At 38.6% G+C, this 23619-nt stretch overlaps 2 protein-coding genes and 1 long non-coding RNA gene across 5 annotated transcripts; 2 read left to right on the plus strand and 1 right to left on the minus strand.

Annotated features, from left to right (window-relative positions):
- The first annotated feature begins 1521 nt into the window (after positions 1–1521).
- Positions 1522–3834, plus strand: LOC146522982 (uncharacterized). 3 transcript variants are annotated; one of them, XR_014871139.1, is made up of 7 exons: positions 1522–1825; positions 1986–2372; positions 2467–2538; positions 2644–2688; positions 2931–3040; positions 3141–3177; positions 3517–3834. It is a non-coding gene; the product is annotated as an uncharacterized LOC146522982 (long non-coding RNA). The 3 variants fall into 3 exon arrangements; XR_014871141.1 differs by lacking the exon at positions 1522–1825 and having other exon boundaries at positions 1929–2372; positions 3517–3576; positions 3679–3834; XR_014871142.1 differs by lacking the exons at positions 1522–1825; positions 2644–2688 and having other exon boundaries at positions 1928–2372.
- A 3354-nt stretch (positions 3835–7188) lies between these two features.
- Positions 7189–10428, minus strand: LOC146522983 (ladderlectin-like). The gene is made up of 7 exons (XM_085142836.1): positions 10341–10428; positions 10170–10236; positions 10033–10083; positions 8806–8909; positions 8591–8719; positions 8310–8418; positions 7189–8161 (listed from the first exon to the last, which is right to left on the minus strand). Exons 2-7 carry the CDS (start codon positions 10234–10236, stop codon positions 8079–8081), a joined length of 543 nt encoding a protein of 180 aa, XP_084998962.1. The 5' UTR covers positions 10341–10428; the 3' UTR covers positions 7189–8078.
- Positions 10429–20034: 9606 nt separating this feature from the next.
- LOC146522984 (ladderlectin-like) lies at positions 20035–21880 on the plus strand. Its single transcript, XM_085143178.1, has 3 exons — positions 20035–20124; positions 20211–20339; positions 20422–21880. Exons 1-3 carry the CDS (start codon positions 20035–20037, stop codon positions 20554–20556), a joined length of 354 nt encoding a protein of 117 aa, XP_084999304.1. The 3' UTR covers positions 20557–21880.
- The last annotated feature ends 1739 nt before the right edge of the window (positions 21881–23619 follow it).

Genomic DNA, 23619 nt, shown 5'->3' on the forward strand with positions numbered 1-23619 from the left:
ATAGAATTTATAATAATAGAATTTATCCCAATAATGTGTTATTTTCTCCCACTCTTGTTGAACAGCTGGGTGGAAATGCTTAGAGAAGAGGAGGTAATGCTACTATCTTTTTATATTTTATGTTGTTTTTATGTTGTTTTAGTGTAACACTGGGGCCGTGAGAGCACTGCAGTTTCAAATTCCGGTGTATTATCTGTACATATGAGTTTTGACAATAAAGATGACTTTGACTTGGAACAGGATGGGTGTGTTGTGTCAACAAAAGCTCTGGATAATATTTCAGTAAGTCTTATTTTCCAGACAGGAAATGCTATTAGGCAATAATTTTTCTACATGGAAAGTCTGTATAATTAAAAGAAAGCTTTCTATACAACTTTGTTTTGCAATGTGAGCTTTACTTCTAATTGTAGAAGTAAATACAAATATTTTTTATCTTATACTCGGTTTAATTCTGTTGAAAATAATGTCCCATTGACAAAGCTAGTTGGTTTAAGCCTTTATTGATTTTCACATTATCTCTGAGCTGCAAACAGAAGCACTATTTGGAAGGAAATAAATCTCGGACAGAACGAACTCTGAGAAATTCAAACATCTTCCTTCACAAGTTGGGAATGAGGTGAGAGCGATGAGAGAAATAAAGAGCTTCATTAAACACATTATTGGGATAAATTCTTTTCACCCTCTGTGCAATACACAGACAACCTCACACAGGCACAGACACACACAGCACACACTGTGGACACACATGAAATGAGCACTACAGGCCTTGGGTACATTTGAGAGCTTCAGATATATAGAGTTACTTAAGGTTATTGTTGAGTGTTAGTAAAAGGCGTATACGTGACAGGCGTATGCTCTGACTTGAAATGTTTCTGTCGCCAAGGTAAGAGGGCCAGCTAGGCAGCCAAGATCAAGAAATGGACCCATCAGACCAGAATTTTTATATGTAGCAAAGAGTAGCACTTTCCATTATGAAGGACATTTGTAATAGCAGGGGTGGCTTAGCCCAGAATACGAGCCACTCTTCCACGGTACTCATGTGGTTCTGGGGCACACCACTTCTCCTGGTTGCCTGGTCCACGTCTTTGCCTTTCACCTTGAATCATATACGCTGAAGGCTGTACTTTCCATGTCTCACCTGTGTGGACAAAACAAAAAAACAATAAACAAATCAACTGTTAGACAGCCTATATGTTTGTCAGCAAGCTGGCTTTATTGTCCTTATTAATGTCGCAATAAGGACATAGTTAAAGTCTTGTTTTCCTGAGCGAGTGATTCAGTATCCTTTTCTGAATTGCCTCCAAAACTTTTATGGCATACAAACATTAAATTCATTCAGAGACTATAAACTGCCCAAAGACTGATTATTTTTATTAGTCACTTTCCCAAGGAACTTTTGTCTCAACTCCTGAGTCTGCCTTTTCTCAGCCTTTTAGTGTTTCAGTTTTGAACTCAGTCAGTTAGCTGTCCTACCTCATGTGGGGTTACACCAGAGCCTGTGCCTAACCCTGCACTCATCCTTGCTCCAACGGTCAGGGTGGTCAGGACGCAGTCTATTGTTGCATCCGTACCTGTTCCTCGGGTGAGAATGACTACTGTCCAGCTAAGCTCTGCACCCACACTGTCCCAGGGTAAGGGAATCCTCCAGTCACCAGAGGAAGCAGCTGAGTTCAACCCCTGACTATGCATCCAGAGCTGTCAGAGTATTCAGAACACCTAGAGTTCCCAAGGTACTGTAGGAGAAATAGACCCAGCAGAGACATAAAGCTTCATTTTATCTTGCAAGAGGAGTAACAGCATTCATGCAGAAACCTGAATTGGGGAAGTCTGTCACTGTTTTATACACTTCTCCTTCCTAGATGAAAATCATTGTTCATTGGTGTACTAATAGACAATCTAATGACTTTTATTTTACATGGAAGTGATTCCTAACTGTCATTTTCTGTCTCATTTTCCAATTGGCTGTTCGCCGAATTGCTCTTCAGGTTGCTCCTCAATTTCAGGTGTGTCCTCAGTCAGAACTGGGAAGAAAAAAGAAACATACTGTTGGCATGTTTTGCCAACAGTATGTTTGGATAATGATGAGTAAAGGACAAATACATTCACCATGCAAAAAAAGAAAAAGAAAAACTGTGACACAAAGATCAGGTGATGTATCTCTTTGTTGAGTCAATGTGCCAAATTAAACATCAGTGAAATTTTATCTGGGTGGAGGTAGAAAAGGTTGTAAAATAAATAACAGTGTTTTTTTAGTGTGTTTGTTCCTGGTTTTGAGTAAAGGTACAGAAACAGTATAAGTGCTGGTGTCAGGTTTGATCAGCACCTCTTGAAGGCTGAAGTTACAAGCTGATACTGATAAGAAGGAAGATAAGGTATTATATCAAAGGCTTGCTGGAAACTGTCAAATTACTGTCTATCTTTTCTTTAATAAACTACCAGCCACTTTAAATTTTCTGATTTGTACAGAGACACTAAACATCACCATGAAGCTGCTGACTGTGTTTACACTTCTCTGCGTAATGGTGGCTCTGGGCAGTGGTGAGTATTCCAGTATGCTGTGCATCATCTATACATCTTATGCATGAATATATTAAACTGAAAATGAATGACCAAAATCAACATTTGCTGATGTAATTTGTTTAGGACGTCGGATTAAAGTACCCAGTATTGAGGCATCAATTCCAGCAGGTCAGTGGACTTTTTTTTCACCAAAACTAATCATATTTTCATCATTCTGAACAGAAGAAGAGTACATCAGCTTTCCTATGTCAGTTTTCATAAATTATTTTTCATGTATGATGGACAAGTATGTTTATAGCTAAAAAAAAAAAGTTAATCTTTAACACTTAAACATATTTTTCATGAATTTATATTTTAACATTTTTTTTCTTATACAGTAAAGTAACTCAATAATCTTTGATTGCCTTCAGGAGACCATCGTGTTGAGAAGAGAGCACCATCTTGTCCAGATGGCTGGGCTCAGGATGGGAATCAATGCTTTTTCTTCATTCGCTATCCAATGACTTTGCCTAGGGCGCAGGTACAAGCAGTGGTCTAAATTTATCATTTATTCTTTGTGAAATCTTAAATCTTTCTGTTTACGTTGTAATTTCTATGAACTCTGTTGATTTCCATTGTAGCTATTCTGCCGAAACATGAATGCAAACCTGGCATCAGGTAAACCTTCTGTGAAATCCCTAAAAGTACAATGTATGAGCACTGTAAATGTTAAAGAAAAAAGGAAACAATACCCACAATTCCCCAAATATTTTTTATGCATTTAATGTGACAAACAGTAATGTGTGACAGAAATGTAAAACAAGTAGTGTAATTTATTTTCAACAAAGACAGCAGTTCAATTTTTTATCATATTGAATATTTACATAGTGTTTTGATGCAGCAGTAAACACATGTATGCATCAGGTGCTACTGTTATACAGAACAAAATATTTAGATTAGTAATCATTTCTCCATGTGATTATGATTTCAATTCATGCTGATTTTATGTACTTACAGGAAACCAATTCCCATTTATTTGTGTCAGGGCCATCTGATGATTCCTGGGCTGTCATGAAGGTGTGGCCCACCTGGCGACAAAGCATATACTCTAATATATCACAATAAGAATCTGGTTCTGATTTGATTTACTTCTTTTCTTTTACTGTAATGCTGCATAAGGAATGAAGCGACACGTGACATAAACTGGAGGAGCTCTTTCAACAGGAGCAAATTGCATGTGTACATGAAAGAATGCTTTTAGCAAAACTTTGTTTCCCAGAATGAATTGTTGTTTCTCATCTTCTTCATCATTAAAATCTTAAGCATTGAATCAAACTGGTCTGTGCATTTAAATGCTTAATACTCATGAGTGTACTTTTAAATTTCACATACATCTGCACTGTAAAATCTAACTAGTTCTCTGAGCTCAAAAAAAAAACATATGCAAACGTGTTGCCTAGAAAAAAAAAACTAACAACACTTACTTAAGATGATTAAGTTAGGACATCTTAATCATTGTGAGTACAAAGTACCAGAGATGACTTATTTTTTCTGAGTGAGCAATACTAATTGTTTAACCACTGAAAAAGATTTCAAATTTAACTAAATTAAAAAAATATATTTCGTGGTAGCTTACTAGTTTAAATTTTGCTTATGTTTTATCATCCTTGAACTTGAGATTTGTAGTAGAACACTTAAACACTATAAACACTATAAGTATAGCTCAAAAAAAATAATAAAAATAACAGCACTTCTTGTAATGCAGTTAAACTCAGTCCAACTGTGATTTTCAAATGCAAAAAAGTATATCAGTAAACATCCTGGACACTGTTCTGCTGAATAACAAACAAGTATATTCCTACTATTGTAACTTGTGCTATTTAATAATACCTAAACAATTATTAAATTGGCATTTGCATATCTTTTGTTACACAATTTAAAACTTTAAAAAAACTTTAAAGTATTTCTCAACCTCATGCACTAGCTCAGGGTCCCTCCACACTGCAGAATGCTAAAAAATAAAAAAGTTCATGAGTGGAAAAATTAAAAAAATGATAAGCTGTCAACTGACCATAGTTGGTTTTAGTTCATAAATATTGGCTTGACTGTGTATCTGGTGGGGCCAGGAACCATTTTGACAATATTAGCAGCACTAAGTCTACCCTGTTGTTGGAGTTGGGCAAGGGACCATGTGATCTTTCCATTCTGAAAGGAACTGTGTCTGCTGGTGCTTGAGAGGCAACAGCAGGGCCACCACTGTTATTCTTATCACATGAGAATGAATCAAAATCAGGGTCCTTCTCAACACAATCCTCTGTCTCTGACACATTCTCGTCTGTGTCACTTTGACTGTCAAAGAGTTGTGCCAAAACCTCACTGACAGTAAAACTTTTCCAAGAGGACATTTTTTTTAGAGAGCATACAGATTGCACAGTACACAGTGCACCAAGAGTAATGATTTAGATAGAAGGCTCCCTTATTTTGCTCTAGCTGTCAATGTCCTTGCTGAAAATTCCTGCCCACATCCCCCCTCACAAGAAATATCCACTCTGATACTTGGATGTGAACAACTCGCAAGCCACACTGTGACAAATACCATAGTCCTCATGGGAATGTTGTTGGAGGCTGTGGAGAGCCGGTCCAGCCATCGCCTGCAGCTTCACCACCTGCTGCTTCCGCTGGCGGCTCTGGAGAGCCCTTGGTTCTTCTTACCTTCTCGTTCCCGTGTTCTGTGTGTTTTTTCCAGTCAGTCATGTCTCAGTGTCATGTCTGCATTTCCATGTCTGTCTTGAATTTCCTGTTTTACTTTAACAGTCATGTGTGAGTGTATTCAGTTTTAAGCCCTCGCTGTCTTGTCTCATCAGATTTGGTTCAGACTAAGTTAGGGCAAGTTGTTCATTATGAGTACATGATATTAAGATAACTTGATTTTTCTGACTGAGCAATACTAAAGGAATTAGTTCCACTGACATAACATTTGTTAATGTAACTGTCATGGTTCTAGGTCATTTTGACCCAGCATTTTCAGTTTCTTGTATTTTTGTATTTATCTGTATTATGGTTTATGTTCTGATTCTTTAGTTATCCCGTTCTGAATATTATAATTCTATGTTTCAGTTTGTTGTGGTTTAGGGTTTTGTTTTTAGGTTTTGTGTCTTGTGCCCTCGTGTTTAGTGTAGGTTTAGTTCAGTGTCAAGTCTGTGTCTTTGTGAATTCTTTCTTGTTTCCTATTTTACTTTGAAGGTCCATGTCTTATTTCATTGTATTCAGTTTTGCTTCCCCCCGTCTCGTCAGGCTTATCAGGTCCAGCTGTGTTCCCCACCTGTGTGTAATCTCCCTGTGTTCTTCTGTGTGTATTTAAGTTGTGTCTACTTTTGTGGTGTTGCTGGTCTGTCTGTGTATCAACCGTGTGTTCTCCCTGCTGTCAGCCTTCATGTGCCATCGCCCACCTTCCTTTGTGTTCAGGTTTGCTGTTTAGTAGTGATGGCCAAATGAAGCTTTCTGAAACACTGAAGCTTGTATTGAAAAATGGTTCATTACCCAAAGCTTTTCAACACAATCCTCTCTGGTGACATCTGGTGGCCAAAAATATGAAGAGCAGCTTGAATCCACAAAATAAAACCAACTGCTTCATTATGATTGCTCACTCTACAGAGTGCAGTTCTGTCTGATATTGGGCCGCCGTTGTGTTGCTTTGAAGGTGTATTTTTGGGGGGTTAAAAAAATGTGGTTTATTTGTTTAATAAATAATCTTGATCAGTAAACTTTCCTTGTTCAAACACGCACCATGGTGTGGTCTTTCTTTGATTGTGACTTCTTGATGTTGGTAAATACAATAATTGAAAATACCACATTACATATAATATACATATGATAATGTACAACACATTATGGAGTATGCTTCTGCTGTGAGGTCCTGCCTCCATGCACTTATGCAAGTGCTAGACGGATATATTTATAAATAATATTATATTAGGGAAATTTTCCTATACATATTTTGGACCTGGGGGTAGAATTGATTGTGAAATGGAAAGGGAAAATGCTTATGAACTTGCAAATTAAAAACATGATGCATTTAAGGTAACCCTTTTTCATTTTTATTTAAGAAGAAAATTTGTTCCACTGTGCGATGGCCGAACCTGTTCCTTTTATATTTAGATAATTTCTCCTGCCTTAAGGGAAATCCCTTCACATGGCACAGAAGAGGCTGGAGTGCAGAGAAACTGGTAGAGATGCAGTTATACAGTCTACCTGGGCCCCACAAACTATCAGCTAAAGAGAATAAATACATTAAATTGCTGCACATTTGGCAGACTAACATTTTCAGATTAATTAAACAATAAAATATATATTTTTATAACATTACATGTAAAGAGTCAAGTGGAAGTCTAAAGTTTTCTAAAGTTATTTAATGATATTTATATTATGAAAGCAGTTGTCAGTTTTTTTTGACATTTTAAGTTTTTTCCCATTATAAGATAAAATAAACACGCACAAAACACAAGCAAACAGCCAGAACACAAAGCTGTAAAACCCACCCGATCGACCAAAATCAACTCAAAATTCTCCCACACATCAGAACCTCCTCTATTCCTCGCTGGCTCCAAATCTCTCAGTGGAATGATCAGTGGTTCACTATCTGTCACCATCAAAACACCATAAATCCCACGAATGATTCATTTCCTTATAAACCATTGAATCAGATACCGAAGCAGTTAGACTCTAAATGAAGCTTCGGACGTCACTGATCACGTGACTCTGGCCAAACGAATCAAGCTTCGACACAGTGCTTCTGAAGCAGTGTGTTGATTTTTTTGACACACGCACCGAAGCGTCAGCTTCAAGCGGGCCATCACTACTGTTTCGTTTTCCCCAGTATAGATTATCTTTAGTTCCATTTTGCCATTTTCACCTTGTGCTTTATTTTGTAATAAACCTTCTTCACATCTCAGCGAGTGCCTGCTCTTGGGTCCCCATATATTTCCTCCACACAGCTCACTTCACTAGCCGTGACAGTAACTACATGAAAATACAGATTTTGTTATAACTTACTATTTTCAAAATTGTTTCTTGCAAATGTATTGCAACTTAAGTACCACATTTCTTTTTTTTATCATAGTTTAACTGTTACAGAAAGACTCACAAAGACAAATGATTTCCAAATCAGCATTACTGTTGGCAGAAAAACAAAATGTAACTGAGCTAGACAATAAAAACAGTAAGTGTAGGTAAATATTACCCACTCAATAAGTACCCCATATTAATGCATGTTATGACTATTGAATTTATATGTAGCTACACAACAGACACAGGTAGATGCTTGCCCAAAAGCTTTAATGTAGCAAGAAGGAAACTTAAAAACAAAGAATTAAAACAGAATAGTTTTCTTGGAAGACAATACAAAGAAACACATTAAAATCAGTCTGTTGATGACACAATCACACTTCTGTTGACTTGTGATTTTGTTGTTTAAGTGTTAAACAGAGAGGAAAATAGAATGCTGCACATAAAGATATAGGAGCAAAACAGAAACATTGTATTTCAGTCTGCTGTTTTGATTCAAACTTCTTGTGTAAGTGTCAGTCCAGGAGTCCTGATCTCTTCTTGGCACAGACAGAAGGACGGAGATTATCACACCACACATCATCCCAGCATTTGCCATCTGCGAGGTTCAAAAGCAGAAATCAGTAAAATGTCACACAAAGTGTTAAAGATGCAATCCAAAGCAAGATTGTAAGTTTTGATTGATGTAGTATTTTATTTAAAGCACTTAAATTATTCACAAATTAAGCAACCATGTTCTGAATTACCACTATAATTAATCTGTAGGCAAAATGGACGGGAACCACTAATGGGCTCTCCTGGGCACCAGTTTGTGTACTGGAAAGGCCTCCCATCACTCCAAAACCAAATATGCTCCTGAAATTAAACACAGCATTAGTTCAAAAGGTCAAGCCTTGTCACAGTCCCTGTATTAGTGCAACCCATCTCCACCCTAGATCCTCTATTCACATATTTTTTTTTTGACAAAATGTAACATCTTCTATCATTAATACAAAAAGAGAAATACTGTGTAAAGATAAAAAAGTACCCCTGGTGCATTGGTTCCTCCAACCCAAGTTGTTTGGTAGCCATGAGGAGCAGTCAACATCTGAATCATATGGTCTTCGCTGCTGCTGTGCACAGATGCAAGGTTTGCGCCCATGGACAAGCAGTTTCTCTTCAATGGAGAGTGGAGTTTTATTCATGTATGTATTTTATGTATTTTAATCAAGTGTTGAAGACAATACAAATAAGTTAACCTACCTCAGCTCTAGGCCAAGTCATGGATTTTGGAACGTAAACAAAGCAGCGATCTCTAAACTCAGTCCAGCCATGAGGACAGGATGTCTTGATTAGGTCACGCTTTGCTGGGGGTCAATAAAAAGTTGTACATGTTGTGTCTCCAGTTGATATCTTATTTTGTAATATCTTAATCCTGACATCTACTATAAATGAAAACGATCACACAAGCAATATCTTGAAAAATAAACATTAGTTAAATGATCGACAATGAACAGAATATTTTGACTCCTTCACATTTATGTAGTGTAATTCTACGCATGCCTCTGTAAACTTTATAGTGATTATTAGTGATGTGCGATACCACTGATTCCCTTTCCGATCTGATACCGAGTAAAATTCAGGGTGGTATCAACGATACTGATCCGATGCCGAAAACGTAATGTTTCATTGTATTTCATAATACAATATATAATTGTATTATGTAATTTTAATAATAATATAACAATAGAGCTTCATAATGATTATAGGATATCAGATTACTGATGTCCTATACGAGGTTAGTGGTGTTGCCACAACATCTCACTGTCTCACCACATATATTGCAAACCACGTCTTGGCTGTTTGTGGAGGTAAAATACGTCCACACATGACTCCGTTTACGCTCAGCCATTGTTGTGAGTGCACACGAGGTGCTGCGACACATTTATACAGCTGTATTTTGCATTTGACTATGAAAGGCGTAAGAGGAAGTAGTTCCTTCCAATTTAGATGATCCGAATGTTTCTTTCCACTCTGTTCCTGTTAATGATAAACTACAAATTTACCGCAAAGTGCTAAAATATCGATATTTTAATATGAGAATCAATTCTAGAACATAGAAGACTGGTATCGGAAGAATCAATAATTCAGTATCGATCCGCACACCACTAGTGATTATTAGTAATGCCTTTCTAGGTATTAAAATGATAGATTATTTATACAGTACCTTTAAAAAGGATTTGCAAAGTTGACAAACAAAATCAAGGAAGAAGGTAAATTCAAACAGAGAGTTAAAATGTGATGCTATTATATTCTCTAGTGCTATACTCTCTTTTATATTTAGCTATTTTTTAGAAATAAAATGTATTATTTTCTCTTCTTATAGTGTATCCTTTGTACTATAAACTGAGGTGCACATCTTCCATGAGAAAGGTGCTTTTCTTTTCTTTAGAGATGTGATTACTTTTAGTCAGGAAAATGTCCACTAACCTCTTGGGATGAATCCCTTTGCACCACTGCTGATCTCTTTATCTGGCAGAGCTGAACAAATTAAAACAGCAATTGTTGACTGATTATTGAAATACTTACACACACTTGCATATTGCAACTTGTCCTGCAGTACTCACTAGCAGCAGTGGTCAGAGCAGTCATTGCACAAAGAAGTGTAGACACATTGAATAGCTTCATTTTCATCTGTGTAAAAAAACAGAAATGTTAAAATAAGTGATGGTTCAATAAGAAAAGAGAGACGATAATTTATGAGTCTCCTTCTACAGAAAGGTCTGCTCTCTTTTCACCTTTTCAGTCAGTAGCTTCAGAGTGGAGGTGATGAACAGCTCTAAGATTATTGTTTATATACTGTTTCATATATTTACATAGTTGCAAAACCGTTAACCACCCTCTTTCTCAACAAGAGATGACACAATACCACTTTTTTATGTCCGATACCAATATCATAAATTTGGATATCTGCTGATGCCGATACGAATCCGATATAGTGTATTTTTTAATCAATAAAACTGTTTTTAATATCTTGCTGCATTTTGTATAAGTTCATACTCAAGTTTTAAAAAACAAAACACTAAAGCTATTCTTTTATACTTATATAAAAAAAAATAACTGTCTCTCTGTCTCTCTTCCTTCTCTCACCCCAACCAGTCGTAGCAGATGGCCCCGCCCCTCCCTGAGTCTGGTTCTGCCGGAGGTTTCTTCATGTTAAAAGCGAGTTTTTCCATCCCAATGTTGTTAAAATTGAATTGAAATTGAATTAACTGTTGTTGAAATATCTTGTTTGTCTGTCTTGTTGAGGAAGCCCACTTCCGCCGCTTGTATTCGCGATCTCGTTCTTTCAGTCACAGCTCGTGACCATAGGTGAGGGTAAGGACGTAGATCGACCGTTAAATGAGAGCTTCGCTTTTACACTCAGCTCTCTCTTCACCACAACAGACCGGTACTGCGTCCGCTTTTTACTGAAATGGTGCACCTAAAACCAGAGAAGTAGTTACAACGTTACAATAATGCACTGAAATGGGAAATGGAGCATATTCTCCTTGTTTCCAACACAATATATTTTATTCTTGGATTCCTAAGCAGCTTCGGATGGTTCAGAGTTCAAAATACTTTGATTTTAGCCTCAGTTTGACACTTCAGTTCATCTTCTGTCTTTTCTTGGCTCCTTTCCCTATAAGCCAACTTTCGTCTGATTGGTTTCCCTCATAGACAGAAGATTTGAATTGTAAGGGGACCTTTTGTGCTAATGGTCAGAACTGCGTGTCTCAGATGAAAGTATTGAGGATATAACAAAATAAAAGTGAATGTCTAGAGCATTATGAAGCGTTTGGCTTACAAAGATTACATGATCACATTATCAACTACAATTTATGTGGTTTAAGTTGGGTAAAGATTCCTTTAATAGGTACTCCATGGAGGTCAAAGGGCCTTTTTCATCATTGGTTCAATAATAAATAGACATTTAAGGTTGTGGAACAGTCATGGACAGTACAGATGCTAGAAGCCCTCTAACAAAGTAAGAAATGTAACAACCAATTTGCACAGATGAACTCAGGGCTTGTTTGAGTTATTGCCATTCATAAATGCACACAGAAGTCCAGACTGAGAGACTAAAGCCACACTGAAGACTGTTTAGGCACAGGTGCTTTGTTCAGGGATACTGACAATGACAGTCACTGTATTCACATAAACTCTTTCTCAAAGCCTGTTTTCCTGTCATTGAAATGTGTAGCTTCTTCAGCTGCTCTCCTGCTTCCTCCAGATATTTCAGAAGCTCCACTTCCTGATCTTACTTGATCTGAAGTTCTTACCCCTCTGGATTTGTGTGTTTTTTATCAAAGCTATTGATAGGTTTGTAGCTTGAACCTATTCGCTGGAACGTTGAAGACAATATAATTACACAGCAAAGCAGGCAAAGTTCTTCATGTTTCTCGTGCACGGGAGAGAACCGGACAAACGCCGTTCCTTCGCTTGACCCCAGTTACTCTCGTCCGCTCCCCCGTAACACTGCTCTTTTATTGAGGTTACATGAATATGCATAGGTTCATTAACATATGACGTCTACATACAAACAAAGAGTACCTTGCCTGTGTGTGTGTGTGTGTGTGTGTGTGTGTGTGGGGGGGGGGGTCAGAGTGTGACTCCATAAATGACTTCCCTAAACCTGCTGGTCTGGAAGTCCAGCAGTTCATCTAAACAAAAGGCACTTAGACTAAAACAGATATAGATACGTTTATCCTACCATAAAACAATAAAACAAGGTACGACCTCTCCCATGCTCCCAGAGTGTGGGTGTGGATGCCAGAACACTCTGGAATGCGCACAAAGTCTTTGCAGACTATTAAGGATCAAACCTCTACCAATCTAAAACTAATTATAAAACTCTAAGCATATATAAGTATATATTTCAAAGCATAAATGACAATCAACATTACAAAACCTAACAGCTATTCCTTGTGGTGTTTACACATCTGGATTCTTGAGCATCACCTCTTTTTCAGCATGTTCAGTAATCCTAGTTAAAAAATACAATGTTACCTTGTCATTTTGTGTTCTTTGTGATTACATAAAACAATGTATACAATTCACAGAGGAGAGAATTCACTTGTGTTTCTTTAATAGTTCAGTTTATCCCACTTTTTAAAGTATTTTTCTGAAAATTTGGAATTGACTTATTTTGATTCTTCATAATTGAAAAAAGAAGTTTAGGGTCATGGTACATGCTTGCGATGGTTTCACACATATCAGTATGGACAATTTCATGTTTATGTAATGACAAAAACACTATTTTAAAATGAAAAAAGAGAGACATGTTTACCTTAGTCGCTATCTGTGAATGAAAAATCCCTCTACTCCATGACACTAAAGGATAACTTGATCTACTTTGTAAATGGTAAATGGCCTGCATTTGTATAGCGCTTTACTCAGTCCCTAAGGACCCCAAAGCGCTTTACACTACATTCAGTCATCCACCCATTCACACACACATTCACACACTGGCAATGGCAAGCTACATTGTAGCACAGCTGCCCTGGGGCGCACTGACAGAGTCGATGCTGCCGGACACTGGCGCCACCGGGCCCTCTGACCACCACCAGTAGGCAAACACTGGGTTAGTATCTTGCCCAAGGATATTTGGCTGCCTGGGATCGAACCACCGACTTTGTGATGTTTCCATGAGAACAACAAGACAGTGTCTCCATTCTAAAGACAAAAATACAATATGTGACAACAATCATGATCTTTTCAGGCAACAAAAACCAAACGATTTCTTCAAAATGTCATTTTTACTTTTTTTTTTCTTAGTAATAGTTTAAGCAAGGGAAACACAAAAGGTTGCATAAAAAAACATATAGCACTTGACAATTACGCACTAAAAAAAATTAATATGCATCTAATGGCGACATCAAAGGAGCGTTCAGTAGAACAAAGTATACAAAAGACTACACAAAGAAATGCTTGATGGGGGTTGTTGTGTGAAATGCTTTGTGGGTTGGCTGTTTGCTTCTCTAGGAGGAAGTTACTGATCTCATAAAGCCACAACTGTTTAGCACGTAGTTAAGAGGCAGCGTGTGCAATCTGATGTGCAAAGACAACACGTTGATAAAACTATGAACTCACCTCTGGGTATCAGGAGAAGGCAGACAATTATGTCAAATTCAAATTTTTATTTGTCACATACACAGTCATACACAGTACGATATGCAGTGAAATGCTTAGACAACTGCTCGTGACCTAAAGAAAAAAAGAAAAGGCTATGAATAAGATAGGAAATAAATATGAAAATTAAAAAGGGTAAATTTAACTAGGAAGGAATAAAATAAAATAAAATATAAAAATTAAAGTTAAAAATGAAACAACTGTACAACACAAATTAGAATGAAGGGTAAATTTAACTGGGAAAGAATAAGATAAAATATATAAATTAAAGTTGAAAATAAAATAACTGTACAACAAAATACACAATACACAGTATAGAAATATATAAGAATGTATGAATATATATATATATATATATATATATATATATATATATATATATATATATATATACACACACAATAACAGCAGCTGTACAAGTATTAACTGGAAATGAAGAATATAATGTCCAGTGTTGTGCAATCCACATTTGTAAGTGTCTTGTGCAGTGCAAATATGCTTAAAGTGATTTAAGTGATGAAGTGAAAACAATGTCCAGAATGTCCAGTGTGTGTGTAAGAACTATATGTGTGGGTCAGTACTATGTGGTGGTGTGATTGAGAGACCGTATCGCCTGCGGGAAGAAGCTCCTCCTCAGTCTCTCTGTGTTGGTCTTCAGGGAGCGGAATCGCTTTCCTGACCTCAACAGAGAGAACAGTCTGTTGTTGGGATGGCTGAGGTCCTTCACGATCTTCCTGGCCTTGGTCCAGCACCGCCTGCTGTAGATTGAGTGCAGGTCAGGGAGCTCGGAGCGGATGGTGCGCTCAGCTGAACGCACAACCCTCTGTAGAGGTCGTCTGTCCTGCATGGTGCTGTTCCCGAACCAGGTTAAGATGTTTCCCGTCAGGATGCTCTCTGTGGTGCAGGAGTAAAAGTTCCTGAGCACCTTGGAGGGAAGTTGGAAGTCTCTCAAGCGTCTGAGGTGGTAGAGACGCTGACGGGCCTTTTTCACCACGGTGTTGATGTGACAGGACCATGACAGGTCCTGCGTGATGTCAACTCCGAGGTATTTGAAGCTGTCCACTCTCTCCACTGGGCACTCGTTGATGACGTGGGTCTGGTAGTTCCTCTCGTGCTTAGTGCTGAAGTCCACTATCAACTCCTTTGTCTTACTGACGTTTAGAAGGAGGTTGTTCCTCTGACACCAGTTCTCCAGATTCCTAATCTCCTTCAGGTAGGGCGTCTCGTTGTTGTCAGAGATCAGGCCCACCACGACGGTGTCGTCAGCAAACTCGATGATGGTGGTGGAGCTGGTAGTGGCCACACAGTCATATGTGTACAAAGAGTACGGCAGGGGTGCTGTGCTGTGAAATCATGGCTCTGTAACCTCTCAAGGATTATTTACACCTCCACAGATGCATTTTGGAAATCTTAGAAAAAGAAAAGACATTAAAGTCAACCTTGAAAATTAATCATGCAAATTATGCAATTTCCCTCCAAGTAAAAGGCATTTACTGTTCATTTTGTCCTCTTTTCTTCATCTTTTACTGTTTAACTTTCTTCTTGTCATGTGTAATTCTTTTTTTGAAATTTGCTTTTAAAACAGTGAACTCGCCCTCACGGATCTTCTCATACAAACTCGTTGTCAAAGTTTCTGCACAGGCTTCCTATCAGGTTCAATGTTCTTGCTGCAGCCATGAGCTTCGTTGCTTTGCTGTTGTGTTAAAGGGCATTAAATATCAAAGTTAAATCAAAATGTAGAATCACAAATAACTGTTGATTAGATATATCTACAGTTATTAAGACACTTCTTCCACCCAGCTCATCATCTTTTCAGTTTAATGCTTTCAGGCAAGCACTACAGGTCGATGAGAGCCTGCACTATGAAAAACTGTTTTTAATCCAGGGGCCATTAGAGCTGTGTGCACAAGAGCATTTTAACCTTGAACAATCTCCTACTGTGAACCTCTATCTTGTGGAATATATTTATAATATTTAGTATTTTTAATTGTCAATTTCAAATTAGATATTTTATATTGATGTTTAAAGGGAGACACAACTATGATTTTATTATGTCATATAATGAGAATAAAGCAATTATATTCTATACTATGATTTTAATCTCAAAGCCAGTAAACGACAAAGACATATAAACAATGCTAGGAGGGATATAATATCCCCTCTGTCAAACCGAGTGATTTATGACCCCAATAAAATAATTGATGGCATATGATGTCATAAAGAATATAATAAATGTTTATGGTAGTTGTAAAAATATGCTATTAATAACATTATTTTATTAATAACATTATGATATTTCATAACTAATGAATGCTTAATGCTAATTTTCAATAACTGAAAAATATGATCATGAAAAATATAGAATTATTTATCATCAAAAGCCTTTTTCTCATTTTAAGCCAAAAAAATAAGTTAACTTTTTTATGGCCAAAAATGCCATGTGTTTATGGGCCTGTGTGTGTGCGAAAATGTGTTAAACCATAGCAGAGTTAAACTTCTTTTAAAAAACTCGTGCTTACGAGTTTTTTAAAAGCTCTTTGTTTTTCTTTACCTTTTTTAGACTCTGAATTAAGCCAGTTGGGTTCTATCCCTCTTTCTCTCGATGATATTGGTAAGTTTTTTCATTCTTGCTCTCCCGATTAACAGTTTATTGTACACAATAACATTAACCATCTTATATTTTTCAAACTGTTTAGACATCTCAGAATTGGATGATTAGCGTTTACTACAACATGCTCCCGTGGCAGGACGGAAAAAATGTTTGCCTCTCAGACACGGAAACACGGAAACACACGTGTTGTTAACCGAACTAGGCCCGTGGTTCCCAGCACTCAACGCTCCCTCTGGCAACCAGCGAGACCGGCGCCCTGTCTTGGCAATGCAACACACCCAAGCCCCGCCGCGTTAACTGTATGTACCCCGCAGACACGGTGAGTTTCCTGGTGTAACCCATGTGAAATACAGGGCTGCAAAATCCCTTTTTGTTATCTAAGGCTTTAGCCTGTTATTGTCACAAGTGCTGTAATGCAGTCTTGTGTTCTGACAACCTTGCGTCTAGTGCGCAGGAAGCATTACCTGTCTCTTCCTGTGAGAGGGAAAAAATATCTTGGTATGCAATGCTGCATCCCCGTTAATGAGACCAGATTGTTTTACATATAAATGCTAATAAGTTACTCTTTTATTAGGCCCCGAACTCAAAGGGAATAACGTCTGTTGAGTTATTTGTGTTGGGAAATCCCAGTGAGTCATATACTTTTGTTAGCTACCTGTTATGTTAGATAATGTATTTCACTTGGTTAGGTCTTAATAGAAATGGGCATATTTCAAGTTTAGTTAACCTTAGGGTTAGGGTTAGGGGGTTAGGGTAGGGTAACCCAGACCTGTACATCGGAGAGACCAAACAGCCACTTCACAAGCGCATGGCACAACCTAGAAGAGCCACCTCCACGGGACAAGACTCAGCTGTCCATCTGCATCTAAAGGACAAAGGTCACTCTTTCGAGGATGCCAATGTTCACATTTTGGACAGAGAGGACAGATGGTTTGAAAGAGGAGTAAAAGAAGCCATTTACGTCCACTATGAGTGACCATCTTTGAACAGAGGTGGTGGTTTACGACACCAACTGTCTGCCATCTATAATCCAGTTTTGAGATCCCTTCCCAGACGCCTTAACGCCCACTCACATCCTGGACCATCTGACCTCAGGAAATCACATGATAGGGTGGGGCCAGGTTTCACAATGAGCTCACCCGAAACCCTGGCTGATTGTGACCCACACCCGTTTTCACACCTTGGCTCATGTGATTAGGTAGAGGATCATCAGGGGGTCCTTTGTCCCTCTTGGGGGGAAACTCCCACTGGGTTTAAATCTGGGACTCTCCACCATTTGACCTTAGAACTGAAGAAACTTCTCGGATGAGAGGTGAAACGTCTTCAAGCAACTTAAAGAAGTCCTGGATGACCTGGATGACTGAGAACCTTCACAGACAATACATTACAAGGAAATCACCTTAAGAATTAAATAATCATGTACACACACACACACACACACACACACACACTAAAAACCTACACTGGAGTATTTATACATACTCCTTGTTTTAAGATTTAATAATTAGGATTAATTTGCAACTTTTTACCGTGTTATGACCTGTTGTGTTAAGGCAAAACAAAGGGTTAATCAAAGACGGCCCATCTACAGATAACATTTAGTGATAGGGACCTTGGTACTTGACCCTGCACCTGCTGTTTTTGGCACTTCTGCCCTGGTGCCTGTGCAGCCCCCGGTGAGCTGGCTGTGGTGTCTATAATGGCTGGGACCTGTGGAGAAAGCCCAGAATAAAAGGGGTTAGTCGCTTGAAAGACCTCCTGGAAGGCCTGGGGAAGCAGTTTCTGTTATAGAAAATGCTGGGGTCAATCCAGATCACTAAATAAATACAATACATTTGTAAAAGTCTGTCTTGCTTGTTCTTCAAGAAGTAGAGCAGGGCAACCCACTGGATTTCAGAGACATTGGACTCCATCTCCCAAATGTCCTTTCTCCGTAGGGAAAACATGACATCTATATTTTCTCTCGAGAGTTGCATGTTTTGTTCACTCTTTTTTTTCATTGCATCAGTCCAGATACTTATTTTGGCCATCCCATGCAACATCAATGTACGGTCATACCTGTCCAATTGGATAGGGACAGAACAAAACTAAAAACCCCTGATGTTAAAAATGAATGTGTAATTTGAAACAACAATTTTTGATGTTGCTGATAATGAGAAGCAGTAACCATTTCCCTAAAGTGGATGAAACTGCTTAAAAAAACAGGAAATTGCATATTTTGGTTCCTAAGTAATTCACTTGAGGGTTATCAGAGAAATACTGGTTTAGTAGTGACACAAGTCATGTTGAAAAAAGGAAGTCATAATTTAATTGGTTGAATTTTTGAGTAAGAAATAGATATTTTTTTATCAATACTTTGATCTGAATTCAATTTTAAGAACAGAATTACATGGTGTTTATAGCTGTACAGTACAGTATTGTGTTGGTGGTGAACATTGTTGCCTCACAGCAGGAAGAATCCAGCATATGAATGGGGCATTTCTGTGTGGACTTTGACATGTTCTTCCTTTATCTGTGCTCATTCTGGGTATCATGGCTTCTTTCCACAGTTCAAAGACATCCGTGTTAGGATAAATCTCAATTGGCCATAGGGATGGATGTGAGCGCGAATGTTTTTTCAGTCTTGCGTCATATTATTGGAAAGAACCTATGACCGCCGGCCAAAACTGAGAGAGCTATGTAGAAAAAAAAATATTTTCCTAAGGAGATCTATTTTCTTCACTATACAGTTTGCCAAGAAGAGCATATCAAAACCTAAGATTTGCTCTTGATCGTTTTTTATCCCACAGGGACATAAGGCAGTAGTGCAAACCACTGTGCCAAGATGCTTCTGGTAGATAAAGCTATTATGATATTTTGTTAGACATGCACTTGAGGTATGATAATCAAACTCTTTGACCTTCGGTGTACTGTGGGACCAGAGACCTCCTCCACTCAGCAGAGCAACAATTTTGTTCCAATGTGCAGCAGAGGGCCCACTTGGTTTGCTTCCATGTCCTCTGGCCATATCACAGGTGATGCTGTACAAATTACACTACAACCTCAGCTTCCTGCCCAGGTACATGCCGTGGCTGACATCCAGGGACGTTTTGAAGCCTAAAAGACTGTAGTGAAAGATTGCAGCAGAGGAATTCAAGGTTTTGTTTAGATGATGACTCCAAAAGGTGAAGAACACCATGTAGAACAGGGAATTACGGGGAACAGGGAATTGCTTTTATATATAAATTGCCAATTTATATATAAAAGCAACAATATTTTCAGTCACAATGATGGCATCAAGGGCTGGCAATACATTTTTGTATGTGTTTTATTCTCCTTAAACAGAGTTTCTCTTTAACACCGTAACTTTTCCTATGTGATACAAGAAAGCTTTATAAGGTGTTCTGTCGCTGGACCCTTTGGAAACTTTCTGTCGAACATAAGTTAATATGATTTTGATTTTGATTGTTTGTAAAAGGACTTTCTAAACTTTATTCAAAATAGGGGTATAAACAGATTAGGTATTACTGTAATAACTAGAATTATATGATTAATAATTATGAAAAAAATTACACTTGCATACATATAATTACACTTTATAACTGTGAAGGAGTAAAAGTGCCCTGTTTTCTTCTTTCATTGTATTTGTCATTATCTAAAATAATGTAGAATAAATATCAGCTGGAGTCACATATAAAACTATTTTTCCAGGAAGTAGTTACCAGGTCAACATGTCCTCTAGTTGTCCTCGTGGTTGGACTCGGTTCTATCGTCGCTGCTTTGTGTATATTCCAAGAGCCATGAGTTGGGCTCACGGTGAGGTAAGTTCCTCCTAATTGTTTTCCCTTCAGTACTTGAGAAAAATATCTTAAAACACATTTTCTTTCTCTGTCTCTTGCAAGTGAAGAGAAACTGCTTGTCCATGGGGGTCCACCTTGCATCTGTGCACAGCAGCAGCGAGTACCTTCTGATTCAGAAGCTGACTGGCCCTCATGGCTTCAAAACTACTTGGATTGGAGGAACTGATGCATCTGGGGTACTTTTATTCAATCGTTACATTTTCTGTTTCACAAGACTTTGGCCTGCCTGATATAATGCCATCAACTTCTGTCTTCTAGGAAAATGTTTGGTTGTGGAATGATGGGAGCCATTTCCGCTATACACACTGGCGGCCGGGAGAGCCCAGTAATGGCTATGGCAAGCAGCATTGTCTGCAGATAAATTATAGTGGTAATTCAGAGTACAATATTTAATATGAATGCTTTATATATATGACTTATAAAAAATAAAAATACATTTACTGATTTCTGCAATTGAACTTTCTTAGGTTAGAAGCAGCCTTGACGTTATAATTTCCATTATAGATTTAGAAACCAGACTGTTCAAGTGCAAGACTTCATACCTTTAAATGTGCATTTGAGACATGACCCATTGCAAATTCCTGACGCTTACTTCTGCTTTTCTGCATAGCTCATACACACAGTTTAAGTTCATTGAAAGGTCGTATGTCTATGTACAGTGGGGCAAAAAAGTATTTAGTCAGCCACCGATTGTGCAAGTTCCCCCACTTAAAATGATGACAGAGGTCAGTAATTTGCACCAGAGGTACACTTCAACTGTGAGAGACAGAATGTGAAAAAAAAATCCATGAATTCACATGGTAGGATTTGTAAAGAATTTATTCGTAAATCAGGGTGGAAAATAAGTATTTGGTCAATAACAAAAATACAACTCAATACTTTGTAACATAACCTTTGTTGGCAATAACAGAGGTCAAACGTTTACTATAGGTCTTTACCAGGTTTGCACACACAGTAGCTGGTATTTTGGCCCATTCCTCCATGCAGATCTTCTCAAGAGCAGTGATGTTTTGGGGACTTTCAACTCCCGCCACAGATTTTCTATGGGGTTGAGGTCTGGAGACTGGCTAGGCCACTCCAGGACTTTCAAATGCTTCTTACGGAGCCACTCCTTTGTTGCCCGGGCGGTGTGTTTTGGATCATTGTCATGTTGGAAGACCCAGCCTCGTTTCATCTTCAAAGTTCTCACTGATGGAAGGAGGTTTTGGCTCAAAATCTCACGATACTTGGCCCCATTCATTCTGTCCTTAACACGGATCAGTCGTCCTGTCCCCTTGGCAGAAAAACAGCCCCATAGCATGATGTTTCCACCCCCATGCTTCACAGTAGGTATGGTGTTCTTGGGATGCAACTCAGTATTCTTCTTCCTCCAAACACGACGAGTTGAGTTTATACCAAAAAGTTCTACTTTGGTTTCATCTGACCACATGACATTCTCCCAATCCTCTGCTGTATCATCCATGTGCTCTCTGGCAAACTTCAGACGGGCCTGGACATGCACTGGCTTCAGCAGAGGAACACGTCTGGCACTGCGGGATTTGATTCCCTGCCGTTGTAGTGTGTTACTGATGGTGACCTTTGTTACTTTGGTCCCAGCTCTCTGCAGGTCATTCACCAGGTCCCCCCGTGTGGTTCTGGGATCTTTGCTCACCGTTCTCATGATCATTTTGACCCCACGGGATGAGATCTTGCGTGGAGCCCCAGATCGAGGGAGATTATCAGTGGTATAATATATATAATATGTCTTCCATTTTCTGATGATTGCTCCCACAGTTGATTTTTTTCACACCAAGCTGCTTGCCTATTGTAGATTCACTCTTCCCAGTCTGGTGCAGGTCTACAATTCTTTTCCTGGTGTCCTTCGAAAGCTCTTTGGTCTTGGCCATGGCGGAGTTTGGAGTCTGACTGGTTGAGGCTGTGGACAGGTGTCTTTTATACAGATGATGAGGTCAAACAGGTGCCATTCATACAGGTAACGAGTGGGGGACAGAAAAGCTTCTTACAGAAGACGTTACAGGTCTGTGAGAGCCAGGGATTTTCCTTGTTTGAGGTGACCAAATACTTATTTTCCACCCTGATTTACGAATAAATTCTTTACAAATCCTACCATGTGAATTCATGGATTTTTTTTTCACATTCTGTCTCTCACAGTTGAAGTGTACCTCTGGTGCAAATTACTGACCTCTGTCATCATTTTAAGTGGGGGAACTTGCACAATCGGTGGCTGACTAAATACTTTTTTGCCCCACTGTATATATATCAATACAGCCACGTAAGACAACTATTGCCTGTAGGGTTTATCTAGGCCAGTGGAACACAAGACCAACAAACTGCACGACAAAACAAGATAAGACAGAGTTTTTTGTCTTTGTGGCTCGCAAGGGAAGCCAGCCCAGGCCTTCACCTGTCCTTAGCCAACTTCAACTGATTCCTGCGCTACAGCACTTTTTATTGTCAGCATGCAATCATTCATGAATATGCCATTACAAATACATGTGACCAATATTCCCTCTAATTTTTTATGTGTCTGAGCGACTGCACAAACTTCCTGAGCGATCTCTTGGACCACTGTGAGCAACAGCAGACATGTGCACTGTGGTCACGCCAGCATCGAATCCATCCAAGTTACAAGTTAAATTACAGTATTTACATTTATGCTAGACTACTTTTAATTAACTGCTTTAGCCCACTTACAATGAAAATTAAAAAAAAAAAATCTTGTTTATGACCTGTGTAGTATGTTAACACTCTTGGAAGTAAAAATAACTTGAACTCCAACTTTGAAAACAAATGAGCAGTGTTGGGACTAACGCGTTATTAAGTAACGCGTTACAGTAGCTACGTTATTATTGTGGTAACGAGCACGGTAACTAGTTATTATGCCAAAATCAGAAACGCGTTACTCGTTACTGGGATTTAGATCGTTATTCGTTACTTCGTGTGGTGGCTATCGCGGCGCTTCCACAGATTCAGTAACATTAGCAAGTGGTGGAGGCCAACAGGTGGATGAGAGAAAGGGGAGGCAAGAGGAGAGACCCGAAGCGGCCGCCGGTCCAAGTGTGAACTGAACTTCAGGTAAGAAGTTATGACCTGCAGTCTATCTGGGTCAGATATAAACCAAGTTTAGTTGGAGTTTATTTTCGTTATTCTGACTTTTTCGTACTGCGTACTAGCTAGCATGACAGGGTTTCTATACAGCTGGGTGGGTGCTATGATGTTACTGATCTTGAACTTTATTTTGTTCCTAAGGTTAATTATTAGAGTTTCCAACCATCCCCTAAAAAACAGAATCCTCTCGTATTCAGAGAAAACATTATGCGTTTTGTAATGAGGTGAAAAGGAACGCACTTTGTCCCGGACTTCAGATAGAATAAAAAAGACACAAAGCTGGAGTTATTCTGCGCCTTTAAGCTGTCAGCTGCCTCTTCTTCTCTCATTCTCTCTCCCTCCCTCTCC

Source organism: Neolamprologus multifasciatus, chromosome 3 (genome assembly GCF_963576455.1).
Source record: "Neolamprologus multifasciatus chromosome 3, fNeoMul1.2, whole genome shotgun sequence".
Taxonomy (NCBI): Eukaryota; Metazoa; Chordata; class Actinopteri; order Cichliformes; family Cichlidae; genus Neolamprologus; species Neolamprologus multifasciatus.